This window comes from Charadrius vociferus, unplaced genomic scaffold, assembly GCF_000708025.1.
Source record: "Charadrius vociferus isolate BGI_N301 unplaced genomic scaffold, ASM70802v2 scaffold259, whole genome shotgun sequence".
Taxonomy (NCBI): Eukaryota; Metazoa; Chordata; class Aves; order Charadriiformes; family Charadriidae; genus Charadrius; species Charadrius vociferus.
The window spans coordinates 5931228-5940953 of NW_009661368.1; the positions used below are offsets into that span (position 1 = coordinate 5931228).

Below are 9726 nucleotides of genomic sequence, written 5' to 3' on the forward strand. Positions count from 1 at the left end.
ACGTGAGGAGCAGACGTGTCAGAAGCGCTGCAGAAGGACAGCGGAGGGAATGTCCCTTCCCCACATGTTGCAAACCCATCCTCTGTTCCCCTCCCCGTGCTGACGGGGGCAAAATACGCAGAGAAATTACACGTCCCCCCGTGCCACCAAGAGCAAGGTTGTACGCTGGGCAGGCGGGGGAAGGTCTTGGGGGAATTACCCATATATTCGGGTGTTACTTTGGTAAGTAAGGAGCAGAATATTTTATTAAAGACTCCCTTTTTTCCTAGAGCCCATCTGCAGCAATGCGCAGGGCACGCTCACGGAGCGCTGTGTGCTCCTGCCTTCCGCCCTGGGCTTCTCTGGGAGAGGGTGAGGAGAGAGCTGACCCTCAAACCCAGATATCGATATATCAGATTTTGTGGGTTGTTTTGGCATCACGGGACACTCAGGATGCAGGCCATGACAAGCCCAGAGGTGCTGATCCAGGGATGGGTCCAGTTTGTTCTTTCTACACCATACGGTCGCAGTCTGCAGCCTAGACCTCAACAATTAATTTTCCATTTTTTTAATTTATTTTTTTTAAGCGGCCTCTTTCAAGACCCACCTGCACACCCCAAATGAGCTACCTGGACCAATTACAAGCAGAGGAGGATCGAAATAATGGGCTCAGGGCCAGGAGCGGAGTTGCCAGGCACAAAAGTCCCACTAATTAGATGGAACAGTTAAATGACAAAACCCAGGCAGGGGCTGGCGGGGGCAGGAGTTGGGGTTCCTCACCGGAGCAGCCATCGTCAGGGGGCTTAAAATGCGCATGTAAGGTGGAAACATCTGTCCTTTGGCTGATGCCTGTGGATGCTGGGGTTTGGCGGGGGGATTGTAACGTGTCTGTGTCCCGGTGTGACCAGGACTGTGAGGAGTGCGGGTGCGCTGACGGCAGCGGGAGCCGGGGGGTTGTGCCAGGGCTCGGCTGCGGATGCCACGCAGGTACCTGGGGCCAGTCTGGACCCCGCACCGGATGAGGACCTCCTGATGCTGAGGGGGACCCATCTCCGCTGGAGGCTGAGGAAGCACCAGGTCCTGGTGGATCTGGGAAGCGGATTCCCTCGAGATCCTCTGCAATGGGGAATTAGCGGGAGGAGGCAAACGCTTTAGTGGGGTGACCCTGGGAGGTCATTGCAGACCAAAAGGAAAAAGGATCTTGTGTTATAAACCCCACAATACCCACCCAGCAAATACCCAAACCACTTCAGATCTCTTCTAAGGTTATTTCCTTAATTCTGTTTTAGCTCTCACACATTTGTGGATGCAATTATTTTCCTATGGAAAAAAAAAAATACCCTCCCACACAAGTGAGATCAAGACTATTAACTGGAGTCAGCCACTTGTCACAAGAGCTGCTTGAAGAAGAGAGGGCTGTGTTTACCGGTGCTCTGGTAAGAAGCAAGAGAGCACACTTTAAAATAATAATTAAAAAAAAAAAAAAAGCCTTTCTCCTTCTTCGAGAGCAGCGAGCCCGGCTCCAGCTGTGCCCGTCTCCCAGATGTGCCCGCGGGTCTGAGCGTGGGACTCCCGCCTGCAGACTCATCCCACCTGCAGACTCGTCCCACCAGATCAACCAGTTTCACTTTCAGAAATAGGAAGTTCGCCGGGAAGGGCCGGCGAGCGCCCAGACGCGCGCGAGGGACGCGGGACGGCGGCATGAGCCGCCCGGCCGGCGGCATGAGCCCGGGATCGCCCCTTCCTCTGGCCTCGAGGGGCGCGGTGGCATAGACCACCGCATCCACAGCATCCACCAGGGATGGAGCAGTTTGTCCGGAAGCGTTTGACCTTTCTGACGTCCTTCTGGAACAAACTCCGTCCCCGCTCGGTGCCGGAGAGCTGCTCGCTGGGGTATCTTGGTTCCGATTCTGTTTCGCTGCACTCGGAGCCGAACTCCATTTCCTTCATCCCCAAGTCCTCTCTCTTTATCGCTTTATACGCTTTCACAGCCCGGAGCGCGGAGGAACTGAGCGTAAACGCAGGGGACAAACTGCGTGTTCTCAGAGAAGAAGGAGAATATGTCTTAGCCCGACGTTTGCTGGGGGAGCCGGCCATGGGCTACGTTCCTGCTGCGTACGTGGCCAACCTCAGCCAGGGCACCTCCACTCACCGGCCGTAAGTATCCCGTTCTCTGGACCAGTAGGGGGATGGAGGCTGGACCAGGCTGGACCATGTCCCTGCCCAGGGAAAGGCAGCGCTCGCCCTCTGCTCCGGCGGGGACCACGGGCTCCTCATCCCCTGCTTTTGCCACCAGTGGTGGTGGGACTGAGAGGGGACCTTCCCTCCCCTGAGCATCCTTGCCGTGAAGCTCCTGCAGCTCCCAGCGGTGGGGTGGGGGTGTTCAGCACACCCTGTCTGGGGGATGCACCGGGGGCAGAGATGCTGCTCCCCCTTTCCTGGGTGCATCACCCTCGCACGGGACGAGGTGGCTCCAGGCTGGGACGCAGTGCCATGGTGTGTGTGGGCACCGAATACACGGGTTCCTGCTTGTTCCAGCTCCTCTCCGTTAAAGGGGAGGCAGCAGGGAGGGAGGGAGCTGGGGGAGCTTCTTCCTGAGCCCTGCCAGCTCCAAACACCCCGGGGAGAAGCAGTTTGGGTTGGGACCTGCCGGGAAACCCAGAGCTCTGTAAGGCCAAGCCATGCTGCGGCTGCTGCCACGCGGCTCCTGCGCATGTGGGGCTGGGGGGGTCCCTCCCCGTCGGTGCCTCTCCCACCCGACGTGGAGCTCGGGTTGATGTCTCAGCCCTCTCTCAGCAGGGGAAAGCCCAGGCTCAGCGTTGCATAAGGCAGCCCGGTCCCGACACGCCGGGCAAAGCGCCCCGAGACACTGCTGCTCCCTCTGTGCCAGGCCGTGAGTCACGGCGAGCGATGGGGAATGCAGGGACGGGGCGGGTGCGATCGCCCTGCAGACTCCCCCGGCGCTCGCCCTGCGCCACCCAGGGGGAAGGGGAAGAGAACAGGAGCAGGGGGAGACTGGGAAGGGGCCCCGAAGGGCAGGGGTGGGATGGGAAAGACCCTCCCGTGCTCCCCTCCTTACATGTGCTTGGGAGAAAGGCACCTTCCGTCTGGTTTGGACCGTGGTGGGACCACGCCGGTGAGGATGGCGGGGTCAGCTGGCGGCTTTAGTCCCATAGCACGGAACAGTTGGGCAGGCTACAGCTGAGCGTGCGTGTGCGTGTGCGTGTGTGTGTGTGTGTGCCACAACCTGTGCCCATCCCCGTCCCGAGGCCGGCGGCGAGGGGGATGCTGCGGTGCGGGAGGGCGGTGGGCAGCAAATGTGCTCGGCATCGCAGCCGGAGCGAGCGGGCGAGCGCGCAGACTCGGTGGAGCCGCAGGTCGGAGCTGGGTGGTAATTTGTTCGGCTGTGTAACCCCGTCACGTATAATTTCCTGCGCGGCTTCTCAGAGGCTGGCGATCCCAGCTAATGATGAAACCTTCGGCTTCTCACGTCCCGGCTGCATCAGGCTGGAGGAGCAGCCCCGTGCTCCCACGCGTCCCTCTGAGCCGGGACCCAGCCCACCAACCTGCCTTTCCTCGCTGGGGATTCGGTGACGTATCTCAGCACCGATCGGCTGCGGAAGAGGGGTTTGGCTGTGTCCTCCCTCCTGGCTCCGTGCTGCTGAGGTCCTCAACCAGCGCTGCCATTTCTGCACCAGCAAAGGCCAATTCCTGGAGATGTTTTTCCAGAATCACAGAATGGTCAGGGTTGGAAGGGACCTCTGGAGGTCATCTAGTCCAACCCCCCTGCCAGGGCTGGGTGATGAGATTACTGATGAGATTACTGATTTGATTCGCTCACGGGCTCTGAGAGGTGGTTGTGTCCATGAGTCGCGGGTCAAGAAGTGCAAAGTGATCCCGCGCCTGTGGCTGTTGCTCTCGTAGCAGGACACGTGGGTGCAACCCCCGCCAGAGCATCTTCTGCGCAGGAGTGGGCGGTTGGTGCTTTATTGGTGCTCACCTCCCCGCTGGCCTGAGCCGCGGGTGCAAACCTCCTCATTTCGGGGATGGTGCTGAGACCTGGCCAGCTCGATGCAGCAGTGAGATGCTGGAGAAAACGCTCTGCAGTCAGCAAGCTGCAATAAAACGCAACATTTGCCTGCAAAACCCATCCGATAAAGGAGTCCCGACGCAGGCTGGCGATGGACCGCGCGGGCAGCCGTGTTCGCAGGCTCTGAGCCATAGGGCTGCCCACCGTGCCACTCGCTCGGTGGCTACCAGGGGCGAGCAAATGGTGGGAGGGAGCTGCTTGCACTCAGAAGGGGCAGGAGCCCCCGGGGTTGGATGCGGCCCCATCCGTGCACCATCTCTTTGCACCGCACTAACCCCCTCCGCTCTGCTCCCCCTCCTTCCCCAGCTGGTACTTCAGCAAGATCAGCCGAAACGAAGCGGAGCAGCTCCTGCTCTCCCCTCCCAACCAGCACGGCTCCTTCCTCGTCCGGGACAGCGAGAGCAGCAAGGGCGAGTACTCTCTCTCAGGTAATTTTGGTGGCAATTACCCAGAGAAAAATGAGCACAGGGAAAAGAACCAGGCTGTTCCTTAGGGGCAGCTTCTGGCTCGGTCAGCACGGGGTGACAAACACGGAAATATGTTAAAATGCTTTGCAGCATCAAGCGAATTGAGCGCTTTCTGAATGCGTGGGGAAAGCTAATAGATGCAGGTATGGATTGCCGAATTACCGTGGCAAAGGAAAGTACGCTGCTCCCGTCCAGGGTATGAAAGCCATAAACAATTCACAGTGGCTTAATGATGGTTTCGTGGCCCTGACTCCCAGGATTTCATTCCAGCGGCTTTTGTCATCCCAGGGCTGTCTAAAAATACGCCGCCTCTCCAGGTTGCCGGGGCCTGGGCTGCTCCCACCTCCAGAAATGTGAATTCAGGCAGTTTTGGACCAGGCAGTACCATTACGATCTGGTCCAATCCACCTAAAAAAAAAAAAAAACCCTGAGAAATTCACGGCGAACCCCTCATCCCACCCGTTGGCTCCCCCCGGGCTGCAGCGTGCCTGCGGGAGGTCCGGCCACCCCCAGTTTATCCACCTTGAGCAGCCACAAACTCTGCCGCTCTCCGAGCAGTTCGTTTGCGTGGGGAATTATCCCCACTAATAAAGCATCACCTCTCCGGTCCAAATGACCCCCCCACTCGCCCGCGGCCAGGAGTCTCCTGAGCCGGGAGGTGGGAGCACAGGGGGTGACGGGGAGGGGGATGCGATACCCCGGGGGCGAGTTGGGTTGCTTTAGGGTGAATTCATGGACATGGCTGGAAAGGGGAGAGGGTGAGAATCGGCGGGGAGGTGGGAAGGAGCCGGCGATGGCACGAGCTGAGTTTTCCCCCCGCCCTTGGCTTCCCTGCAGTGCGCAACCACGCGAAGGTCAGCCACTTCCGAATCTGCAAGAGCCCCGGGGGCAGCCTCTACATACAGAAGGGACATCCCTTCCCCGACATGGAGGAGCTCCTCGCCTTCTACACCAAGCACTGGAAGGTCATCCAGAGCCCCCTGCTGCAGCCCTGCAGCCCCGCGGTGCGTACGCCAACGGCACGGCCAAGGTCCCAAAGATGGCCAGGGTGGAAAAAAGGAAAGAGAAACGAGAGGGAAATAGAAATAATTAGTCTATGCATTTGGGGTTGGAGCTTTATTAAGCTAAATTTAAAATACACCATTAGTATGGCTGTCAGCATCACCTCTTATCATCCGTGTTAAGGCCAGGCATGGCATGCAGATGTATTTTTGAACAGCCAAAAGGCACAGGTTTTTCTGAAATGTCTTCTCCATCTCAAAGACTAGAAACTGTGTTGCTACAAATCCCTTCAATACCAAATCTGGAAATACCTGCGCTTCCAATTTTTTCCCTAGAGTATAATAAGACCACATTGCTTTTACATAGTTTTCATGCCAATTAGTGTGGCACCCATAAATCCAATTAGAGTATTAATCCCAAATTGCCGACTCATTTCCTGATTAGAATTCCATTCACCAATTAAGACTTAGAAGTAACAATTAAACATGTGAATAATTCGAGAGTGAAATTGAAAGGTGTAAGATAAAAGAAATGCTTAATGAGCTGAAGTCTAAACCAGCCGTAATATTCAATAATATTCATTTACTCATTTTTATTTATTGGTGGAAATGGAGAAAAGCCACCTTTGAGGTCTGATGAGGAGGGAATTATGACTTGAATTCCTGATATTTCATGTAGTCTCCAAAAATCTCCCCCACATTGCACACGTTGGCTCCCAGCAAAGATAACGCAGTGGATGCCCCACATGCTTTGTGTCCTCCAAGAACATTTAACAGAGGGAAAAGCAATGCCCGGGCTGCAGCCCCTGTGGAATGTAGGTGGTAGAGCACCATGTCCTGCTCACTCCTCCACGGCCACCGGGACTTGGTGGGCACCAAGAGCTGGTGCAGGCTCCACCAGCAGGTCCTGCCTGGCTGGTCCGAGCATGGAATGCCCATTTCACAGACCCCTCCGGAGCGGGACGGCTGGGAGCGCCCGCGCTGGGAGTTCACCCTGCGGAGGAAGCTGGGAGAGGGCTACTTTGGAGAGGTGTGGGAAGGACTGTGGAGGAACACGGTGCCAGTGGCCATCAAGATCATAAAAGGTAGGTGGAGCAGCAGATGTTAACAGTGGCCCAGGGGGTCTCTTGTTCTCTGCCACATCGTTCACCCCTTTTTGTTTCTTGGTCCTCTTGGTCACAGTGTCTGCATTGTCAAGCAAACTGTGGTAGGACCCGGCAAGTAGCCACTGTGCTACTTCTGTGTACCCACCTAAGCTTGGACTTCACCTTTATAAAATGGCTCTGTCTAATGGGTTTGTGATAAGTCAAGTCCTGATGGGACTGTGATCCTGAAAACAGGATCCAAAGCCCCATGGAAAACATCTCTTGGGTGTTTGGACCTGAAAAACAGGGTGTGCAGACATGAACTTTGAGAGCAGGGGTGGGCTGTGAGGAGGAAAATGGCCCTCATTCCAGTTGGAGGTGCTGATCTCCCAACGCCCATGTGAGAAAGTAGCTCACAACCGTCATGTTGACTTTCGCCCCCAGCCGACATGAAGGCAGAAGACTTCACCAAGGAGATTCAGAACCTGAAGCGCCTGAGGCATGAGAAGCTGATCCAGCTGCACGCCGTCTGCTCGCTGGATGAGCCTGTGTATATCATCACTGAGCTGATGCGGAAAGGCAACCTCCACAGCTACCTCAACAGTGAGTACTGGTGCCAGCATTGTGGGGAGTGGGCTCCTGGGGCAGCGCTGCTCTGCAGGTGCTTTCCATGCCCGGGAATGGCACTACAAACCCAAGAGAGGACCCTAAGAGAGAGTGAGCCTGGTTTCCATCCTGCTTAGATCAGTGGTCATGCAGAGAAACCCATGGGTGCTTGGTGGAGATGGTCCTGGGTGAAGCCAAGACCCAGAGATGCAGTCTGGTGTGAGCCTTTTGGTGTCCATATGGGTTGAGTCCACTTCAGTCCCTGGGAGCCCAACTGTGCTGGTAGGGACCTTCATCCCTCCTTCATCACTCACTTGTGGGCTGCCAGCTCCCATCATTGGACAGAAACCTCTCTCCTGTGTTTGGGCAACTCTGCCTTCATTAGCAATGAAACGGCCAAACCTGCCCCTGGGCCTGGAGGCGTAGTTTTGTTCACCTGCAGAGCTGGTAACAGACTATGGTCCACTCATCACCTGGCCATCAGTTTATTTTTCTTGGCCTTTCTTTTCCTGACTCAGTAATCAGTCTCGAAGTGAAACAAGACAAACAGCTCCCACCAAGACCTGTTTTTCTACTGGGTACACCCCCCCTCCTCCCCTAGACTGACCTCGTTTTTGGCTGGGGCTCCAGCAGCATTTGGTACCGGAGGAGCTGGAGCTTGCACGTAGGACAGGTTGAGAGGCCTCGCTGGAGATTTGCATGGCAGAAGGTCACCTTTAGCTTCAAAAGAGCCATGGATGTCTGCGTCCTTATTGCAGCACAGGGCGCTCTTCAGAGCTCACCCCGGTCCCATGCCTGAGGAGCACGTGGCTGTGCTGAACTTCCCATGTGGCACGACCAGGATGGTTAGGAAGGAGTTCCAGTTCAAGGTTTTACACATTCCCCTGGTCCCATGTTGCTGGCACAGGGTCTCCTTCCAAACCACAACACCCAAAATAGACGTTGCTAGACTGCACCCAATGCTTGGATCGTCTGGGTTAACAGGTCCCGAAGGGAAGTCCCTGGGCACCTCCCACCTGCTCAACATCGCCTGCCAAGTGGCGGATGGGATGAGGTACCTGGAGGAGAAGCACATTGTCCACCGGGACCTGGCGGCCAGAAACATCCTGGTGGGAGAGGAACTCACTTGCAAAATCGCCGATTTTGGACTTGCCCGGCTCCTCAAGGTTGGTCAGTGGGATGCTGTGGCCCCTCCCCATCACTCCAGGCCACCAAGCTGCCCCATACTGCAACCGTTCCCTCACCATCCCCTTTCCAAGCCCACAGCCCCAGCAAAGATCCAAAAGCAGCGGCTGTGTTCATCGTACCATCCCTCATGACCCATCTCCCATTGCTTTTCAGGATGACATTTATTCCACCAGCAGCAGCACCAAAATCCCAGTGAAGTGGACAGCCCCGGAGGCAGCCAACTACCGCACCTACTCCCTCAAGTCCGATGTCTGGTCCTACGGGATTCTGCTCTATGAAGTCTTCACGTATGGACAGATCCCGTATGAAGGTAGGGCTGCCAGTCCCCTCCAGCACCACTCCATCCACACGCTGGGCAGCTCGCCCACTGTCCCCAAAAGCCAACATGTCATGAATTGGTATATTGTCCCTTCCACAAGGGATGTGGAAGCAGCTCCTAGAGCATGAGCAAGTTATTGTCCACTTTGGGAATTTCTTAGAGGGATTTTCAGTGCTTGCAGAGGGGGTGCAGGAGCTGTGAGCAGGAAGGTGGTATGGGCTGGATGATCTCCCACAGCCTCTCTTCTACCAACCTCGTGGCAGAGAGACACCATCTCACTGCAGCGCCAGTGGACGTCTTGGCCCACTGCAAGTGTACCCTCAGGGCATCCTTTGGGGACGTTAGACTGAGGGGCATCTTCTCCTTCCTTGTAGGAATGACAAACCAAGAAACCGTACGGCAAATCACCAGGGGCTACCGCCTTCCCCGGCCCAGCTCCTGCCCTCCCGAGATCTACAGCATCATGCTGGAGTGCTGGAGCGGCAACACAGAGGAGCGTCCTACCTTCCTGGCCCTGCGGGAGAAGCTGGGCTTCATCTACAGACGGCTGCTCAGCTCCCTCTCTTGAGGGACCTCTTCCCACCATCCTTCCTGCACAAGCCCCTCCAGGCCAGCTCTTGCCAAGTGGCTCCTTCCTTCTGGTTTGCCCTCCGACAGGGCTCCAAGGAAAGCACATCCTCCCCCCAAACCAGCCCATGGCCCCTCCGGGTCAGGACGCGGGGAGGTGGCCGAGGGAAAAGGCAACGACTTGTGGAGAACTCGGTGCCGGCGCTTGGCAGTGTAGCAGTCTGGAAAAGCCCCATGGTAGTGAAGGCATCACCCAGAGTTTACATCTTCGTTCAGCCAGTAGGGTGGGAGGTCCCTGCCGCTCCCCACGCCGACGTGAAGGTTTGTAGATTGTGTTCAGTTGTGGCTCCGCTTGATTTTTCTTGTAGTGTGTGTCCGGTGTATTTATCAATAAACGTGTGTGCATCCAACCACGTGAGTCCTC

The 9726-nt window shown here is 56.5% G+C and overlaps 1 protein-coding gene across 1 annotated transcript; it reads left to right on the forward strand.

The window, feature by feature from the left end:
• Window positions 1-1780: 1780 nt before the first annotated feature.
• Window positions 1781-9303, forward strand: LOC104293893 (tyrosine-protein kinase Srms-like). The gene is made up of 8 exons (XM_009893435.1): window positions 1781-2136; window positions 4376-4497; window positions 5374-5540; window positions 6484-6622; window positions 7067-7225; window positions 8213-8394; window positions 8570-8726; window positions 9110-9303. The coding sequence occupies exons 1-8, from the start codon at window positions 1781-1783 to the stop codon at window positions 9301-9303; spliced, it is 1476 nt and encodes a 491-aa protein (XP_009891737.1).
• Window positions 9304-9726: the final 423 nt, after the last annotated feature.

Coding starts and splice junctions, on each gene's coding strand:
- LOC104293893 (XM_009893435.1), top strand. CDS start 1,781: ATGGAGCAGTTTGTCCGGAAGCGTTTGACCTTTCTGACGTCCTTCTGG. Junction 4,498..5,373: donor GGGCGAGTACTCTCTCTCAG/GTAATTTTGGTG, acceptor GCTTCCCTGCAG/TGCGCAACCACGCGAAGGTC. Junction 7,226..8,212: donor CCTCCACAGCTACCTCAACA/GTGAGTACTGGT, acceptor CTGGGTTAACAG/GTCCCGAAGGGAAGTCCCTG.